The sequence below is a fragment of the Rhopilema esculentum genome, chromosome 16 (genome assembly GCF_057945365.1).
Source record: "Rhopilema esculentum isolate cy_ngs chromosome 16, ASM5794536v1, whole genome shotgun sequence".
NCBI lineage: Eukaryota > Metazoa > Cnidaria > Scyphozoa > Rhizostomeae > Rhizostomatidae > Rhopilema > Rhopilema esculentum.
In genome coordinates, this window is record NC_142830.1 from 6,977,300 (window position 1) to 6,997,999 (window position 20,700).

The window sequence follows — 20,700 nt, forward strand, 5'->3', positions numbered from 1 at the left end:
TTGTACTAAATTTAAAAATGGCTTTAAAAAATGCAAACATTTGAGTAAACTAAAGCTTTTCGTCTGACACTCTTCAAATTTTTAAAACGTCAGAACATAGATCAAAATATCTACGCTAGGAAATATATACCCAGTTATGAATCGAAATAGGCCAATCAGAAACTCGAGCACATGACCGTTGAGGTTGCCCATCAATGCCGCTTGCCTATAGAGAATATTACCAATCAGGGCCTCCAACGAAGGGGGGCCGGGGGGCCAAGGCCCCCTCAATTTTTTGCAAAACAATAGACCTTTTTTACAAAAACTTTTGTTTTGATTGTCACACTTTCTCTTGGCCCCTCCTTCCAACCTGCGTCGGAGTCCATGCCAATGGAGTCCTAAGTTTCCACTACTGCAAAACAAAGACTTTTGTCAATGTTTTTATTATTTTAAAATGCTCGTTACGAAATTGGCTTCCATTTTGGTGCTGTAATTAGAGGGGGAGAGTACATTTTCCTTTTTTGTGTCTACAATTTACGCCAACTACCAATCATATTGGGCCTATTGGTCGTTTTTCATGAATTTTCTGAGTTCTAGACATTTTTAATTGCTTTTTAATGTTTCAACGGGCATCGAAGAGCAGTGGAGTCTGGGTTATATCCCTCCCCATATGTTATCAAAAATGTGAAGAATAAAGCAAAGGGCACAAGTCAAGTCTCTTTATTCGGATTAAGACCCCCTCCCAACCTTTATCAACGCTCTGCAGTACCTGTTCTAGTTTCGAAGATTCTAAATTTTTACTGATTGTCCATTACTCGTTTTTTATAGCGTTTTTCTTATAGAAAAGAGGGTACGTAAGCAGCTTGCCGTAACGCGCTGAGTCAGCAAGACCTAAGTAGGGTCCAAGCCTCTTTTCCGTTACCACACCATTATGGAAATGGGGAGACAGGAGGAGCATGATTGAAAGAAGTTTTGTCCTGAAACATCCTGCAATAACTTAGTGACAACTTCTAGTTTACCAGAAGTCTACTAAGCACACACACTTGGACAAAGTGGCAATTCTTTTGGCAAACCTTATGCGCTTTTCATTTAACAATATCACACAACCCCGCTTGCCAGTCGTCGACGGCCTAGTGACAGGCCTATTTTGTCTAGGAGCTACAGCTTGCCCGCGTCACAAGATTCGAAAAATAATATTAAAGAGACTTGAAGTGTAAGAAAACGCTGCATTGAACCGTTGAATTCTCATCTACAAATTTTAGCGTGGCTATCTAAATCTTAAATTGGTTTTTCGTACTCAAAACTTCTGATGACATTGGAACTTTAGTGAGCCGTGTATTAGTCCAAGTCGTTCAGAAGCAGGCACAAATGGCTGGCCAAAATCCTAGAGGTTTGAGAACAACAAACCTAGATCAAATATGGGATGATCTGAAGGAAGGGATTCAGCAAATCTACTTGACACAAGACATGGGGAAAGCGAAATACATGCAATTATACACGTATCTTTTCATTTCAAATTCTATGAATTATTATAATGTTCCATAACAATAAAGGGAAGACAAATATTTATATCCAAGCTGTCTCAAGGCATTTTAAATTGATAAATATATTGTTACCACGAAAGTTTAACTCTTAAGTCACTTCTCAGATTATGTAATAAGTGAAGACTAAAAGGAAAAGCATATATCTCAATTAAATATAAGGGAAAGTCACAAAATTTCATTGATTTCTTTTGAAATGAAATGTAAAATGGTTGTTTAAAAATTGTTTTTTCAGTTTGTTTAGCAACTGCAATTGTAGAGGGAGGCACTCAATGTTAATGAAGTTTTTTATAAATAATTGCCTGAAATAATGTTAACTTATTTTAATGTTTCCCTGCTAGTTGAATACAAACTCCAATTTGTTTAGAAACACCATTATGAATTAAGATTTCTTAAAGGTGTCATTATGTAGCTGCCCCCTCCAGACAAAGGTAAATAGCAAAATAAAATTCTAACTACTTCATAATGTATTTAAGGAAAAAAGTATTTAAGAATCAAATTTCACAATGACTGCAATTGGGGAGTACCAACTGATGAAATTAATAAATTTACACTTAGCTATTGATTTTATTATGTTAAGGGAAAATTGTTTTTTTTTCCATTGACATTAATTTTCAAGTTTTGCTTGTTTTATTTACGGTTGTTCCGAATGCTAAAAGCATTATACTTTTTTTGCTTGGCAAACACTTAAATGAATGTTAGAAAATTTGAGAGAATACATTTGCCTAATTCATGACCTGCAGTAGTTGTTAAGTAACAGTGTTGTGAAATAGCCCATGACTCTAATCTTTATAAACAAACTATTTTCAAAATTTGAAGATTACTCAATAGGACCAACAAAGGTTTCTTGTAAAGTGTAAATAATTTGGTATTTGTAAATTTTTGAAATGTGCCAAGTAGTTCTACTTAGAAAATTGTGTCAACATAGCTTTAAATCTAAATAAGCCTTTGGCATGGCTTATTTTTAAGATTTCTTGTTTATTCTCAATCAGTTACTGCTAACCTTTTCACTGAGTTCAAGAGTGTTTCTACAAGTGGGATCCTTTTGTTTTGATGTAGTCAGATTCCAAAACACCTTACTGGGAAGATAACCTAGCTTGACTGATGCTTTTGAATTTACAATCACTGGATATATTTGTGCGCTCAATATTCTTGAGCAAATGTTAACATAGGGCAGATTCACATTTTATTTGGCCAATCTACTCTTTGCAAATATGCAGTGTCTGTTCTATTTTTTTGATTTTTTTGCCTGATGTTTACTGGAACATGCTGTTTTATTCTATCAACAGTTTGCTGACTAGTGCTTTCTACTTATCCAACTTCCCATTTGCACAGAAATTCAAAAACAACTAAAAATTTTGAATTTTCAAAAACAACTAAAAATTTTGAATTGAATTGGTATTAATGCAGATTAGTCAAACAAAGACCTGATCCCTGTTCTTCCTCTTAAATTACTTTTGAGTTTTTATTTACATCTCAAATATAAATTTCTATATACCTTCAGTCATTTTCTGACATTTATGCTCTAAGGAGTGTCAGTTGAAATGTATGGATTTATCTGAGCATGCTATTTATCTACTTTGCTGTGCTGTTTTTTATGAATATTTTGTTCATTGGCACCTTGACTTTTAAATCAGCCATGTTTACAACTATTGCACAAGTGTGAACAATCAAGGTGCTGCTGGAAAACTTCACAAGAAGAAAGGAGGACAAACAGGTATAGCTATGCCACATCATATTTTAATGTTTCTGTATCAGTTCATTTTCCATATAAACTTATGTTAAAAAAGTATTGCACCACCTGTTACAAGATGTCAGTACATCCACTAAATTTTTTAGTAAACCAAAGTTAAAAAACTGTATAAAGTTATATATTCAAATTAAAATAGTTGTAGCATATTGTACTAAAGAGTTTTGTTTTTCCTCTTGATTTTCTCCTATTTCTTAACAACATTGCTGATTGCAAAAGTATATATTTAAATCAAGCTTTGGTGATAGGAGTATCTGTAAAATATTTGCAATAAAAATGCTGTTCTTTGCACAAATTTGAGAGATTTTGTTTAAAAGAATTCAAAGATACTTACTTTGCGCTTGAGTGTCTAAAAATGTTAATTGTTGATTTCGCTTGCTGCTATTAGTGAATAGGCTAATATTCTTGGGTAGAAATATTTGCTGCTTCAACTAGCCTAATGGCAAGGCCACTTTTGGATATGTTGCAACAGAATTCAAGGGAAAAAATTGTCTCAAGTTGTCAAATAGATTTTTTCCAATCTGTTGCAATGATATTAAAGGACCAAATAATGCTGAAAATTGATCAAAACAACATTTTATCTCATTGAATTTGAATAAAAAAAACAAATAGCTGTAGAAGCATAACCTTCGACCAAAATCCAAGGCCAATAATGATTTTCCTGCTTCACCAACATTTCAAGCGCAAGTGTAGTTTGCTTAATAAATCACTTAATTTCTCATCCCTCTTTGTATTTCCACTATTAGATTGCATGCCTAAACCTTGTAGATTTTGGTAAATTTTGAAGTCCATTTTGACATTAAAGTTATATTATTAGTTCCTGTATGAAATATCAGATGGGTTCTCTTATTTCTATGATTTTTTTAAATTCCGGAAACTGTGAAAAATGAGTTTTTGTCTTATCAGGAAGAATGCCAAAAATTATAAATTTTTGCTGCCAAAAATTAAGTACATTAGTTGTTGAAACTGTACATTTGGCTGTAGAAAAATTAAAAGAGCTTTAAAAGTTATGTGTTTATTAGTAAATTAACACAATGTATTATTGTATATTAGACATGCACTTTCTACTACTAAAACCCTATATGCCCCACAGCTAAATGTTTTGATTTTATCAGTTGTTCTATTTTCCAAAGAGGAAATCATTAATTTGTCTCTGAATTTCTGCCTTTATGTTTTACTTTTAAAGATCTAACACTTACTCAGGACTGACACTTGGCAAATATGGCTACCAAATTTGTTTTGTTTATTTAAGATGTGCAGTTGTTAAAATGCTGGCTTATTGGGCACTGAAGCAAATAATGCTTTTTTTGCAAAAAGCCTGATAATATTTGGCTATATTGCAGGTTTGATTTAGGAAAACATTTTTTGACGAGTTATTAAATTTGTTATCTCTTGTCAACAGGAGCTCAATTTGTGGGAATTGAGTTGTACAAACGCTTGAAAGATTTTATGAAAAACTATCTGGCAAATCTACTTAAGGTAATATGATTTTTATTGATTATTGAGATGAAATAGCATCCATAATTTCTTAAATTCATTCTACATGCAAGCTGCATGCAAGAGCTGGTCATACAGTGTTTTGCAACAAAGATATGTGGTTCAGAAAATCTGCCTTGTGTGATAAACCTGAATGAGAGGGGGGTGGCAAGGAACAGATTGCCCCAGGTCTTAGCTGGAGGGCGCTAAGAGTTATTATTAAGTTCTTAAAAATATAATCACAGTTTTAAAGACACCATCATGGTTCCCATATTTATTTTTGCCCTGATAGGATATAGAAAAGCTATCAGCAGGTCTGATCCTGAATACCCTGTGTTTTTTTGTTCAATGTGAAAGGATCTGAAAGACCTATCTGATCTACTATAATAGAATCCTGTTATTTCAAAGTCAAATAAGGGTGGAGGCCTAAAGGTAGATACAGGAAAGGCGGCAGTGCATGTGATTCAAAATTAGCTGTAACCCTGGTTTGGGAAATGCCCATATTTGGTAAACGCAGCAAGTATTCATTCTCTCATTACCAGAGGGTAAGGTAGCTAAATATCTCTGTGGCAAAACGTTTGGAGAGATGTTATCCTTGCCGTTTTATACGCCCAGTCTACAGGAATCAAATATATAAAATGAGATGTCTTTACAACAGCGTTAAGCCTTTTATTCTGATTGTGCCACAATCTATGATAATTATTTGAACGTATTAATCTATGAACAATTATTTGCGTGTGTAAAAAATCAAAGTTGTTTATGATTGGATAGAAAATAATTTGTGTAAACAACAACCTGTGGAGTAGAATATTAGTTAGAATATGATAGGTTGATAACTGGCATAGACAAAGGAAGCATTTGAAAAGTGGTTGCATTCATAGGCAAAAAGGGTACCCCAATAAGGGGCAAATCAGCACTTTTGTTCTGTTCTGAAAAGTGGAGTGGTTGGTGTCCCCTCTGCCATCGTGTTTCTATGTCTATTTTAACTGGTAATAAATGTAGCTGTTACTCTGTGACTATTGTATTGTTTGAGAACTTTTAGCTTTGGTTGATAAGTATTATTGTTCAGAATCAGTATCCTTGACAGTATCTTTTTTACTATAAAACAACACATACTGATATGCTGATTTTGTGATGTATAAGAAATTAAGTAATCAAGCATGTTTCCAGATCTGAAATGAGTGGAAATTTAAACCGTGCATAAGATATAAACGGGTCTAATGATATGCTTCAGTTTGAAAGGAATTATTGTGAATTGTTGTATCTAAAAGAAAAAGGTTTCCTTTCTCCACTTTATAGGCAGTTATTATTCCCGTATAGTCAACTCGAAGTCATTTCTCTGGGAACTGAGTATCAGAATTGGTTTCTTAAAGCTTGTTTTCTCAAGAATTCTTTGTTTGTATTTTAGCAAGGGCAAGACTTAATGAATGAATCAGTGCTGACATTTTACACACAACAATGGGAAGGATATGAATTCTCAAGCAAAGTTCTTGATGGTATATGTGGATATCTCAACCGACACTGGGTCAGACGAGAATGTGATGAGGGGCGGAAGGGTGTCTACAAGATATACTCTGTAAGTGTTTATGCAGCAACACAATTGTATATGCATTTTTTATGCTAAAACTTGCAGAATAGATCAACGGGAGTTTTTCATTGGTTAAGACCACATGCTAGTACATGCTAGTACATAGACCCTTTCCTGTTGTTGCAAGGCATTATCGCCATTTTTGAAAATACCTTACATTTTATAAGGATACCACAAAGATCACATGTGCTCTTTCTCTCTAAGCTTCTTGCACTTGCTGAATCTCAACTGTCATGAATCTCCACAACCAAACCATAGCACAATCTCTTAACAAAGCAAACACCTGGTCTTTCTTTGCTTCTTCTTCCTTTGATTTTTTTGGTAGATACCAATCATTCCAATCCGTGATCGCCTTTTGCGTAGATATAATACTAGCAGTTCAAAGGAGGTTTGTCGCGTTAAGTATAGATGCTGGGCTTTTCGGCTCTTTTGACTTCCATCCCCATACATCTATTAGCTGCAACTATGATCTCACCTACTGTTAAAGTTGAAAGTCAGTCATGGGTATTGCCAGCTCTGTCAACGTAAAACAAGGGACAAGTCGAGTACAGTCTTGTGAAAATCAATTATTGCTGAACAATAAAGATAACAAAGAAGTTATATAACAATTAAAATAATCAAGATATCACATTGTCAAAATGTACTCCTATGATTTTTTTCACGAACAATTTCCCGGATAGGATCTGCCAATCGCAAAAAAGCTTTGCGTCTTTGCTCATAAGCTCAGATGCATGCTTTGACACTAAGACTCGAACGTAAAGGACGGCTTTTCTTTTTCCTTATGCTTTATCACTTTTCTGGTATTTCCTTCGCAGTGGCAATAAATGATTTTTTTTGTTTTTGCTTTCTCAGCTTGCTCTAGTCACGTGGCGAGAAGTTCTATTCAAGGTTCTTCATACAAAGGTAGGGTCATCGTGGATATTAGCCAACTTAATTTTTTTTGTTATTTTCACAGTATCGCTTTTACAAAATATCATCACATAAATCGAATGGCCTTTAATGTCAATTTATCAAGAAACATTCTGTTATTAGAGAACACTGCAAGAAATCTAACTGAAAGATAAGTTTAGTTCAAGTAACCTAGAATCTGTGATCATAAATTTTACAAGCTGTTAACGAATCAACTGTCTAGTATCAGTTAACCTAATGCTAGCTTAGTAACTTTGAAGTGATTTCTTTGTTTACTGTTTGTTACATTATCATGACAAACCTAAGAAATGAATCAATTTTAGGTAACCAACGCTGTATTGAATCTGATTGCACGTGAGCGGAACGGTGAAACTATAAGCACAAGATTGGTTTCTGCAGTCATCGACAGTTTTGGTATGCTAACCTTTCTTTTTGTGATACAATTTCTTATTATTTCGCTTCTTTTGTGCATTTGTATTTCATTAAGAGGAGGGATGGAATAGAATCCATGCAACCAAAATATCGACTGTCTTATTTGCGTTTGACAGTTGTTGATACAGTTTTTCGAGCTTTCACCTTAGCGTGTTTATTATATAAAAGAGGGTTAGAAAATTTTCTTAATTTTGAAGAAAATTTTATAGAGAATCTGTCAAGTGACGTGAAAATTGGGAAACAATTAAGTTTATGAAGGGAAGGAAAGCGAGGAGGCGTTTAGGCAAGTCTTAGCCTAAAAGATTTTTCATAGTGTTTTGTTTTTCAAATCTAGGGTTGCAGGGAAGTTTAATGTAGATTCTGCATATCCGAATCCCACAGATAACTGAATTTGCTTGTTGGGCGCGGCGACCAAACAGCGTCTAAATGTTTGGAGTTATTTGTTATGTTGTTTGTCCAGCAGTGGAATAAATTCTTCTAAGGTGTTTTCCGCATTTTTAGTTCACCTTGGGATAAACGAGGATGAGTCTGGCCTAACAGGAGGCCCATCACTGTCGGTATACCGGAGCTCGTTTGAAACGGTGTTCCTGCAGACCACGGAGGAGTATTACAGTCAAGAAAGTATGCAGTTCCTCTCGGAAAATCCCGCGACAGAATACATGAAAAAGGTTAATTTTTGTCCTGACTTTAACTCAAAGATGTTGCTTAATAATGGTTTGCATGTATCCCCCGAAAGAACTTGCAGACCCTTGTTTTTAAAATCGATTTCAAATTCTAGATTTCTCTTTCGTTAGAGCCTAATGGTTGTGTTACCAGCAGCTATATTTGGTTACATTTTCTGGAAAAGGATTAGATCATGAGACTTGGATAATACCATACAGAGTTACTAGCTGATCTGACTTTATAAGCAAATGCATATTTATAACGTATTTAAAAATAAGAAAATTAGATGACATTGTCAACAATCTTATACCAATCCTGGCTTTGGCATGATTGCAAGTTATCGTAAAATATATTTCGAATTTAGTATGACTTCAGACCAGCGCCAAAGGTTTTAGTGACTACGGTTATGAACTGATGGAAGTTATATCTAAACGATCATTTAATAATCAAAACTTAATTTTCGCCAGGCTGAAGCTCGACTGAAAGAGGAGCAAAACAGAGTCCAACTTTATCTTCATCCGAGCACAGAAAGCGAAGTGAGTCGGGAAACTCTTTCAACAGATTTGTTTGATCATCATTTTCCTGAGTAAAAGGGGTATTCAAATTTACGATGCTCAGACTTTACTTCGACAAGTTTGGATTTAGGAATCAGCAGATCATTTTCATCGAAGTTTTTTCTAAATGTTTACATTATTAGCTGTTGCTTGTAACAGTATTAAGCATCTAGGTCGGTATTTGAGGTATCTTTTTCATTTGAGATGGTGTGGCAAAGCTTTTAACGTTCGTTTAATTTAGCTTGAAATAAATATTGATATCTAAATGATTTTTCAATGAAAAGGGATGTTAGGACCGCTTTTTATTCATATTATCGTGAACTTTAAACTCAGGGTAGCCCCATAGATTTCCATGCTTTCAGTTCTATGACCGACTTTTGCACTTTATTCTTACAAATATATGCCCTTTTTAGCTCGCCAAGCGATGTGAACAAGTGTTAATACAGAAACATCTAGAAACGTTTTATACAGAGTTTAAGAATCTTCTAGAAGATGATAAAGACGATGGTTTGTTGGCATCCTTTTTGTGTTTCGTTTTGCAAAGCCTGTAACTGTGAATGATGTGTCTGGGAATATGTTCTCCATCGCAATTCTCTTTTGTGATAAAGATTTGGATTTATTAGAGATTCTTTACTTAACCATCTCGTTTGTTTGAGTGGTGTAGTTAATACCTACGTTTACGCCTGTGTTTTATTAGATTTTGTTCATTTTCAGACCTTGGTAGAATGTATAGTTTAGTTCATCGGATACCCCATGGCCTTGACAACTTGAAAGAACTTCTTGAAGAGCACATACATTCAGAAGGATTGAAGGCCTTAGCGAAATGTGTGGATACTGCTGTAAACGTATGCCATTTATCTGCAATAATTTCAATATATTCTTTATTTTTCTTTGAGGAAGGAATCTATTAAAATGTTGAAAGTCTCTCTCGTGAGATCGTGTTAGCCTTTTATGTTTTCCTTCAAATGAATAGGAAATGCAGCTACCACGAAGTCTGTTGATAAAAGGGACATTCGATGGCAATATATAAAATTTCTGCACAAGAGACTTATTGCGAATATCACAATGCTTTAAGGACTACCGTTTCTCCTGGTTTATCAAATCTTTTTTTTGCAGGACCCGAGATTGTACGTTCGGACAATTTTAAATGTTCATACGAAATACAACAATTTAGTTTCAACCGCGTTCAAAAATGACTCTGGTTTCGTGGCAGCCCTTGACAAGGTGAATTTTTTTGAAAGGAGTTTTACTGGTTCTCTCTCTCTCTCTCTCTCTGATTTGTTTTGTGACGTAAAATGGGAATTGTTTTATCTATCTATATAGCGTTATGATGACAATTATATTTTACCTGTCTGTCATTTAGTGCTCAATGCTTTATAGACGGAGCTGTACACAGTTGCCTTGGAGTTGAAGCTAATTTTTTTCTATACACAAAATCGTTTATCGCATATTATTCTTTCTACTTCCGTGTAAAGTGGTATCTTTTATGTCGTTTAATTCTGAACCCATCATTTTTTATCATATCCCCTTCCAATTTATTTTCCACTACCAGATCATTGTCTGAATTTCGCTCGCCCAACCCCCCCCCCCCCCCCCCCATCAATTTCCTGGATAGATTTTCTTTAGAATTTGTATTTGTTTTTTTTCGTCATTTTTTGGTTTATTGAATGGAACTGAAGGAAGAAATGTATTGAAACTTAGATAACCTTTTGCTTACACACGCATTATGTTTCGGAACAGGCTTGCAGACGATGCATAAATGCAAACGCTGTCACGAAGCAAGTAGGCTCTTCCTCAAAGTCACCAGAACTGTTGGCTCGATACTGTGATTCTGTTCTTAAGAAAAGGTAAGGTTAAATTGTTTGTCCAGTTCCAAAAGCAACACTCACTCTGATTGCTCCCCTCGTAAATATCTAGTTTCTTTAGGCAATGTAGGGAATAAGAGCTCTTATTTCTCAAATCATAAAATTTTAGCCTACCTTTAGTTGTAGAATGTATGGAAGGTCAAACAAGTAAGATTTTCTTGCGTTATTGCAAAATGAGCATCCATCATGAAACACTTAACTAAGAACAGAAGAGAACACGTGATCCGAATTGAGCAGTTATCCCTTCAAGTTAATGACAACAATAGGCTTTGTTTTAGATCAATTTTTGCAAGAAGGAAGCTTGAATAACATATTTGCTGCTAGAAGATTGCTTCCAAACAGCTTTTGCCCTATAGAAAGGGTTTCAAAGCGAATGTTTTAATACTACCATTCAGAGGTGTTCTTCATTTGAAGGCGTATGTTAATGAAGTTTGCACTGTAGTTTAGTTTTCATCATAAAAATGAATCAAGTTTCGGCAATCAGAAATATAAATTTTTTATTTCTATTTGTTATCAAAATACTTTGCTCTTTCAACAGTGCGAAGAATCCAGAAGAAACAGAGCTTGAGGATATACTGAACTCAGTGGTGAGCATTCTTTAAAGACTCATTGCTAACAATGAGCCATTGCGCTGCGCAAGCATACCATAATGCATTTTCAGACAGTCTGAAATCAATTTTGGTTGATCTGTAGAAGTTTACTGCCATTGTTTGGATCGTCGCCACGCTCGCAAAGGCCCATTGTTAGCAATGAGTCTTTAATTGCCAATGTACAATTGTTTCAAGCTGAAGTGTTTTGGAACGATGCCTTCAATTTTCAAAGTTTTGTTCAGCAATGCTCCTCTTTACTTAGCATCAGCCTGTACAAGTTGCATTTTTAACCTTTCCCATTTAGTTTTTTTTTAAAAATCAAGACTCTTTATTTATCTCTGACACCCATGTCTCCCATTCTTGGCACAAACTAAGTCCAAAATTAGATTTAGGATTTGTATTACTAAATTGTCGTGTTGATTATTTGGATGGCTTTTATTTCTGATTTTGTTAGCGTAAAAAAAATATTCGATTCTTCCGTTTATGTAAGTTTGTCAGCGTCACTGAAAGCAGCCCAAAAGATAAAGATATTTTCATGCCAATGAATGGTTGAGTAAGTTTTAACAGTTTTATTTCATTTCTCCGTAGATGGTAGTTTTTAAGTACATAGAAGACAAGGATGTATTTCAAAAGTTTTATTCGCGTATGTTGGCAAAAAGGCTCGTACACCAGAATTCTGCATCCGATGATGCCGAAGCTAGTATGATTTCCAAGCTAAAGGTTAGTCTTATCTTAGTTTATACGTGCATAGTAAATAGCTTGACTTATTTTTCATATGCAAGTGGATTCTTACATGTTTTCCCATATTTTTGTAGCAGAATGAAAACCAATCTAAAGCCATTATTTACAAGCTATTAGTTACGACCACTCTTCTTTTTAGCAACTGTGCGGGTTTGAGTATACTGGTAAGCTGCAAAGAATGTTTCAAGACATGAATGTCAGTAGAGATTTAAATGATAGTTTTAAAAAGCATTTGGCGAAAACAGAGATGTTGGATAGTAAGTGACTTTTCAGGTTTTTTTATAATTGTTTCTAGAACCAGTAACGCGATCGTTTATATACCCAACAGTGATTTATTATTAAGTAAATTCACTTTATTTTTTGTCTCAAGTTTATTTGTCATTTAATTTTTACTTTAGAAAATTTTTGTTATAAAAAGGAGATTATTTAAATGGTGAATCGCGATTATAGATAGCTGTTATATATGAACCATGATGCATACATATGAAAGTCGTTGATTCCAAGGGGTATGAGATGTCTATTTTTGCCAAGAATGAAAGTTTGATAAACATTCTTTCTTAAGAATTTTTTCGAATGTATTATTATCTGCACAATTACGAAATCTGTTCAACAAGCCTATATTATCTGGAATACAGCTATTTGAATTGACCAAGAAATCTCGTAAATAATCTTAATACGCCTTTTTTAGTCGATTTCAGCGTCCAAGTGTTGAGCTCCAGTTCTTGGCCATTTCAGCAAGGAACCACTTTTAACTTACCGGTAGAGGTACGGTATTGTGTTTAATTACAGCTGTTTCGCTTTGTATTACATAATTCTCCAGAAGGATTTTTTTCAAAGTCCTTTGAAAGTTTAAGAAACGTTCGAATAAGTTTAGGATTAATTAGATGGAGGAACTAAAATCCACAAAAAGGAGTAGTCTGCAACCATGTGAGGTATTTTTGTGAACTCTCCAGAAAGAGCCATAGAGATTGAATTAGTCCACATGCCAAGATAAGATGCTTTCAGGACAATGAACAAACTACAAGAGAACAACATGTCGAGATACAGGCATTTTAACAAATGTATTTGTAAGATGGTATTTTCAAATGTTTAGGAAAACATTTTTCTTCTTTTAAAAACACACTTCTTCATAGTTTGAAATGATATATTTACTTTAGAAGCGTTTTTCAGTTTACGGTTTTTTATTAATGTGTATCTGTATCTCTTGCGAATAAATCTCTTGATATATTTTCCAAAGCAAGCCCAGCTGTCTCAGATAGTTTTTAAAGAGCTGAACCGCCCCATGTGTATTTATCTTACCTATCCTCTTGTTGTCCATTCTAGCTTGAAAAAAGCTACCAACGGTTCACTACATTTTATGGCGCATCATACAATGGAAGAAAGTTACATTGGCTTTATCTTCAATCAAAGGTACCCGGAATGCACCTTTTCTATTGCAAATAGTGTTTATGGCAAACGTATACAAATTGCTCTGAAACCAAGCTCCCTCGTGTTTTAATCGATTTTGTTTCTTTATTTTTCTTAATCTTCCTTAAACCAAGCACACACGAGAACATTTTACTTCAGCAAAGTTAAGCTGTATAGCTTACAGGTCAGGAGTTTTTGTTTGTATCAATTTTCATCTGTCAGCATTTAAACGCTTAGGAGTTGGTCGTTGGTCGTAGGTACTGTCAGTTGCTGCTACTTGTGTGTCAATTATCTTTGTTTGTCAAAACATTTAAACTGTAATACCTTGGATAAACCCAACGGAGATGACATTTTATCATTCCATAATGGACAATTCCAGATCGAGTCCACTTGTATACTGTCCTCAATGTAAGTTACTTTCGTCTATAAATATACAAGTATCATGTCATATACCTGAAATGTACTGCTCAAGGATTTCCTTTGCTTTGCAGGGGGAACTTGTAACAAACTGCTTCAAAAACCGTTACACATTGCAGGTAAAATTCCCACGTGTTTCTTTACATTAAACAGAACAGTTTTAGAGTTTGCTATTTTGATTTATTACGCAAATGCCATTGGAAACTGGCTATTGGATTGAGTTAATGATTGGATGTTAGATGACGTATCATTATTATTGAACTACATGTCATCTCTGCGAAGCATTCAAACATTGTCAATACAGCGTCTTTCTATAGTAAAAACACACTTTCGGTATGATTAGAAAGCTGGTTTAAATTCATTCAGTGTAATCTCAGGATGATGTTGTATTATGCTACAGTTTCATGTACGAGAGAATTTGGCCCTGAAAATTCATCAATGAATTTGTATGCTCAACTTCGCACCGGTGAATGCCACATACCCAGTTAAAAGAATAGTGTATATGTTTGTGTAATATGTATGTGTTGTATTTTAATATGTATGTTTTATTATAAATTAGTATATGTATATGTAGTATTATTAGTTATATTTAGATACATGTCATATCCCAGGGGGCAGTCATGTTATATTGCTCCTCCTGGGTTCCGTCCTTGTAATGTAGTTTAGTAGTTCGTACGTACTGCCTTAGGTAATTTGTTATGTAAGTTTTTATACCGAATATATATATATATCAAAAAAATAAAAAAAAGAGTAAATATTTAACTGTTTCTTTTTGAAGGCATCAACTTACCAGGTTTCCGTGCTGTTGATGTACAATCATGCTGACAGTTATACAGTCGAACAAATTCAAGAAAATACGCAAATGAAGATGGCAAGTGCTTTACTCCTACGTCACTGAACAATTTTCGATCATTCAATGATGATTTTATCCTAATATTCAAATCAATTTGTGCAAATAGGCGTCCAATTCACGCCTAGATTTAAATAATTGAGACGATCAGTTGCAAGGTATTGTACACAAATTATGATTTAAGTTCGGAAAATAAGATAGAAACCTCTATTGTTGATGAGTTCACCATCCTTTGGGTATTTTCTCAATTGAGGCTGATTAAAGTTAAAAATCGCAGTTATTTTAAGTGCAAAGTTTAATTTGAAGAGAGTCTGCAGGAGAAACAGGCACGTTTCAAGTCTGGAAATCATCTGTAAGTATTAGATCCAGTCTTTGTCATCCACTGATTTTTTTTAATTTAGTAATTTTGCACTTTTTAGGACACTCTTACCCAAGTTCTTACGATTCTTTTGAAAGTTCGTCTTTTGGTGAGTATGGTTTGATTTGTTTATAAGCTTGAGAAGATTTTCGTTTGTGTTTTTATTAGCAGTTAAGTACTGCCTTTGAAAATAGTGACAATATTCTGATAAAAGTACGTTTGTAGAAGGCTGTAGACACTACCTTAGTGGCTTCACTGCTAGGGATGTTTGTTGTCTGCTTTTATCACTGGTTGACCCTTATCCAAGCCTAGAGCTTAGTCTTTTAACTTATTAAGTTTGTCCCTTGTTCAAGCCTTTAACTTATTAAGTTTGTTCCTTGTCCAAGCCTTTAACTATTAAATTTTTGGTTAAGTTTACCTTCTAAACAATTTGTAGCTTTTCCAACCGATTTTAGCTCAAAACTTTAGTGGATTTCTCCTTGTCACGTCCAAAATAAAGGAATCAAGGGTCATCAGAAAAAAATCATTTTTGTTTCATAAGCTCGTTCAAGTAACTATAAACTGTTGAATATTTTAAATTTAGGACACCAGAAAAGTAAATCAACTTTTACTAAAATTTCTACTAAACAGGGCAACTTTTCATTTAATGACCTTTACGCTTATCATAATCCCAAACAGATTCTGTGATTTGATATTTTTAGAAGCTATTTTTGTATAAATGAAGTCTTCTTTTTAAGGTTTGTGATGAACTAACAATGGGTGATGAATCTTCTAACATCGAGCCTAAGTCAGTCATTCGCCTCTTTAAGGAATATAAAAAGTAAGTTATTTTGTTTTTTGGACAAACCATTGTCAATTTTTGCTATAAATTCGACAAAGAAACATTTTAACGATAAATACACTTTCCAATTGAAGATTTTCGTTGTTGCTGCTTAGGGCAACCTACGACATGTCATGCTATCTAAAGCTTCAAAAGCCGTCCAATGTAGTAATATTATTCAACAAGCTCATTAACATAAGAATCATAGATCAAGGCTTTGGTCGAATCATTTTCAATCTTAAATGCATTTTCAACGATGAAATTTTCGTTTACAGTAAAAAACTTCGTGTCAACATAAATGTACCAATGAAAACGGAACAAAGGCAAGAAGAAGAACAGACCCATAGAAACATCGAGGAAGATAGGAAACTCCTAATTCAGGTAAGACAGCCAGCAAGTATTTTTTCGGATATTGCACAAAGCAATTGTTTTAAAAAGGCAGGAATAAGTATTTTTTTGTGGTAATAGCTCTAAGTGTCCGCATTGCTGATATTAGCGTTGTTTTGTTTACAATAGCTTTCGTACTCTCAGTTTCCCGTACACGATTTTTCCACCATTGTAAGCAATTAAGCAAATATTTCTAGATAAGCAATATTCCGTTATCATCTTATGTTTTAGGCTTGTATTGTCCGTATTATGAAAATGAGGAAAATGATGAAACATCAGAATTTGCTGACAGAAGTTTTGAATCAGCTTTCTTCGAGGTTCAAGCCACGAATACCCGTCATAAAGGTAATTCGACATTAAAGCAAGAATACAAAATAGCAAAATGTCTAATAGACAAATGAGTTCTTTTAGCTCGAAGCCCATAGGCGGTAGTGGCAAAAATCCTTTGTTGCAAACTTCTTGGTTCAAAATCTTTTATACACCATTACGTTGGTAGAGATAACAGTGTAGTCCCGAAAGCTGGAACCCCTGATAGATGGAACCCCCGTTAACTCGAACCCCCGATAGCTGGAACCCCCGATAACTCGAAAACCCTCGATAACTCGAAAACCCTCGATAACTCGCACCCCTTCAACTGTACCCCCTATTACTCGTACCCCTTATAACTGGAGTTGTTTGTGCATCCCCCTTTAGCTTTCCACAATATTTTCAAGCTCCTGATATCGCGAATATGTTATCAAGATTATGCTGTTTGTATTCTGGTACTTTCTGTATGTCCTACAATAATATTAGCCAGTGCCTGAATTAACTGAAAGCTGTGGACCCTCGGTTGTCGATATATGGCCCTGTTTCAAACGCATCATGAAAGGCAAAAGGTATGAAAAATGCAGATAACAAGTCCTCTCCCCCCCCCTCCCCCTCAGACTAGTCCACAACAGCTCGTCTTATTACGATGCCATTTCTTTGCAGAAATGCATCGACATTTTAATTGAAAAGGAATACCTAGACAGGGTGGAAGGAGAGAAGGACACTTACCAATACCTGGCATGAGTTCCGCTTGGAATTCGCACGTGGCAGGCATTAACTTGCCGTTCTTCTACGTTAGTTCCAGCTGAAACGAAGAAAGATGGCTGTCCATATGTTGTACGCTAGCTTTCGTTGTTGCAAGAGCTTTAGCATTTCTGATGATTATGGCCGCGCAAGACATGCTACTTCAATTCATGCAACTTTTATTAAACAGGAAGTGTTTTTGAATTTCCGACAAACGTCACCTTTTGTGCACAGTGAGAATGTTTCAAATGAAAGATTTGATTTGGGTACACCTTTTCCAAATGTCTAAGAATGTCTACAATTGGGTGTCTGTAAATTCTCTGTAAATTTATCTTTGGCATAAGATTCTGTCCCAACCCCCTTTCTACTGGCCATAGGCAATGTTAAAACATTTCACGGTAACAATCCCAGCCAATCAAACAAATCTTAATCGATAACCGCGACCCCTTCTTTCTCTATGAATTGATATCCATGCTAAAAATTGTGCCTAGACGTTTGTTTTGTCAATATTTCCAAATTTCTTTGTCAAGCTATTAAAGTCGTAAAATACGTTTATATGTTCATTGGCAGTTAAATCGTGCAATTTTATTTCGTGTTTTTGTGAGTCAAAAACTCAATCAGAGAGTGTCCTCAAACTTACATTGAGAGGAAAGGGAAATTTTGGAAAGCTTATTCTCAATCACAGAATTTTTAAATGTCCTTTTACTGAAGTTTGTTTTGCCTTTTTGGATATTTGTATTAGGCTTCTGTAACAGAGTTGTCAATCGAATAAAAGGAATAATGCGGCAAAAAAGAATGTATATTGTTTCAAAAGAAATGAAAACGCTCGCTTGCTTAACTAGAACATAACCACCACAATTCACGTTGGTGCAACCTATTTTTGACTGCTCTAAAGCTTAGCTTATATTTTGCCCAGTTCTTACCAATTTCAACCATATGGCTCAAACAACGATAAATTAATTTGGTTTTTGATAAAAAGTATTATAGCATTCAACGATTAAGCTGTGAAGTTCAGCATGAAGTTCCAGAATTTTTTGTTGCCTCTGAACACTACCCTTTCTGCAAAATTGATTGTTTTCTTAATGCTCGGCCCCCATTGTGAAGGTACTCGTGCAGTTTTTTTCTTTATTTCGTTTCATCTTTAGTGGCGTTTTATCGTGGTTACTATGGATATGGTTAGGCATAAATACAAACTGCAGACGAAAATTGTTTCAGCCAATTATTATCTTGTTCTCATCTTCAAAGTGGGCCTATTGAAAAAATCTCCTTTAGCGACCATCCCCTTACTGTATATAGCAGGGCTCCCTAGCTGGAATCTCCTGTCGTGACCTAAGCCCCTATCTTTTCGCATATTTTTAACTGAAAAGTATCAATTTCTATCAAGGTGTTATTATGTCTGTTCTACCTTTTTGAATTCACTTCTTTAGTTGATATTTAAAATGTTTTATTAATAAATCATAAGTAAGCATATAAAATTGGTAGTTTCAAGTTTTGTTTAGTCGCAGTTGAAAGTTCGATGAAAGATTTTGCAAAGGTGTGAATGATGGAAAATTCTGTTACTAAACAGTTCATCTTGCGAGTCTTTTCTTGATATATACGTTCTTCATAATTGTCCGTTATGAAAGACAAGTGTGAAATTATGTTTGGTGCGTTACAAAACTTATTTTCTCGTGCTTCAACCAAATAAATTTTATGTCGAACCCATGAAGTTTTATGCATTTTTCTACCACCAGAAATGAAAACTGATTGCAATATACGTGTAAAATTTCCATAATGGTCGCCTTGAAATTTTTGGTTTAAAACCGTTTTTTTTAGAATAAGGTACCGTCCTGAGCATGCGTAATCAAAGTGCGGCTGGATGAGGGCATTTGCCACCAATCAATCTTCGCACATTGTATGTTAGGGAATTTTATTATATAGGAAGCGAATCGGTTGTTTATTTTGGTCAGCACTTTTGTTGCCATTACTGTTTCACTAAATTTTTCATCCAAGATACATCCGAGGCATGTTAATTGAGGGTGCTGTGTAATTTGAGAGTTATTTCTATCGATAGTTTGTTCTCGTTATCTTTTACTGCTTGTGTACGTGAGCGTTTCATTCGGTTCTCACTTATTGATCTTTTTAGCTCACTTTGAATTTTGAACACGTAACCTGAAAGAGCATCAGGAATTACCCCTAAATGAGCTACGTTGTGTGTTTCAAAATGGCGGAGGTTGGTCACATTCACTGATCTCGAAAAAGACTGGATCGAACAACCTATTGTTCGACTACATCAGCACGAGAATGTGATCAAGTCTCTCCATGTTGGGACCTCTCGCACAGTGCTACGCTTGCGGTACACACACAAGGCTGCGCTTTTAATAAAATTCTTAAATACTCTAAGAGGCAACAGACCTAGGAAAATAAGTGAACAGTGGATTCTCCCTTTACTTTAAACTAAATACCGCGGCAAAATGTTTAACGCCACTTACGAATGCTGCAAGTTCTTGTCTCGACGGTTATTTTTAATTTTGCTATGAAAGAGCAAGTTAAACTAAAACCAACAAGATTTCTCTCTAGTCTCAAGCAACACGGCGAGGTCCCAACATGGACGCTGCAGTGTGGAACCAACGCTGGGCTAGGGAAGTTCAACCCAGTCTTTTTCAGATCAGTGGTCACATTAGCATAGGCTTTCCCCCCTCAAATCACTGTAATGGTATTTCATAGTGGTCTGTCAGGTTATTTGGTCCAAGTTGAATGCGAGAAATTTATTTTTGATGACGACCTTGCTACCAAATTTGGTTCTCTATGGCGCTCCCTTCCTGCACCCTGTAGCCAAACAGTTACGTTACCCTTTGCAGGTTACTAGAAATAATTCCTGTTTATTTCTTATCTCGCATTTCAACATTCAGGAACTTTGAATAATTGCTCTCTTACTGAATAACTGCATCATTTAAAAGAAACCTTTGATATAAATGTTTCATTTCTTGTGCAAGAATAGAATTCTAGAAGTACTAAATGCTGGAAAGGTATATTCGTATATATATATAAAAAGTTTGAGTTATTGGTCTCAAACTTGCTAACTTTACTTCTGTAAATAGCAACTTTATTTCTGATTCTGGAAAGTTGGAGCACAGGAGGGCACGCCTCCCATTTAACGATCGTATGTCTTTTTATAGGTCAAATTCCTCGGCAGTAGAAATTGTACTGCAAATTGTAGCGGCCTCCACACAGGTCTCAGCTATTTTTGGCCAGGATTGTAGTACCTGAGCCTCACACCACCCCCATCTTTCCGGCCCGAACTGGCTCTCGACTCCCCACATGCATTTGCCTCGTATTAATGC

At 35.1% G+C, this 20,700-nt stretch overlaps 1 protein-coding gene across 1 annotated transcript; it reads left to right on the forward strand.

Annotated features, from left to right (window-relative positions):
- Positions 1-895: 895 nt before the first annotated feature.
- LOC135682761 (cullin-1) lies at positions 896-18,948 on the forward strand. Its single transcript, XM_065197784.2, has 24 exons — positions 896-1,478; positions 3,158-3,237; positions 4,673-4,749; positions 6,155-6,322; positions 7,187-7,237; positions 7,567-7,657; positions 8,177-8,343; positions 8,806-8,874; positions 9,306-9,399; positions 9,607-9,737; positions 10,009-10,116; positions 10,633-10,739; positions 11,296-11,344; positions 11,936-12,067; positions 12,228-12,345; positions 12,777-12,853; positions 13,412-13,498; positions 13,987-14,031; positions 14,691-14,783; positions 15,182-15,229; positions 15,858-15,940; positions 16,216-16,321; positions 16,559-16,672; positions 17,297-18,948. The coding sequence occupies exons 1-24, from the start codon at positions 1,348-1,350 to the stop codon at positions 17,375-17,377; spliced, it is 2,307 nt and encodes a 768-aa protein (XP_065053856.1). The 5' UTR covers positions 896-1,347; the 3' UTR covers positions 17,378-18,948.
- Positions 18,949-20,700: the final 1,752 nt, after the last annotated feature.

What these genes read in the sequence shown, in the direction of transcription:
- LOC135682761 (XM_065197784.2), top strand. Translation starts at nt 1,348, where the DNA reads ATGGCTGGCCAAAATCCTAGAGGTTTGAGAACAACAAACCTAGATCAA. An exon ending in GAAGAAAGGAGGACAAACAG is followed by an intron (nt 3,238 to 4,672) that starts GTATAGCTATGC and finishes TCTTGTCAACAG; the next exon opens with GAGCTCAATTTGTGGGAATT. An exon ending in AGGATATACTGAACTCAGTG is followed by an intron (nt 11,345 to 11,935) that starts GTGAGCATTCTT and finishes ATTTCTCCGTAG; the next exon opens with ATGGTAGTTTTTAAGTACAT.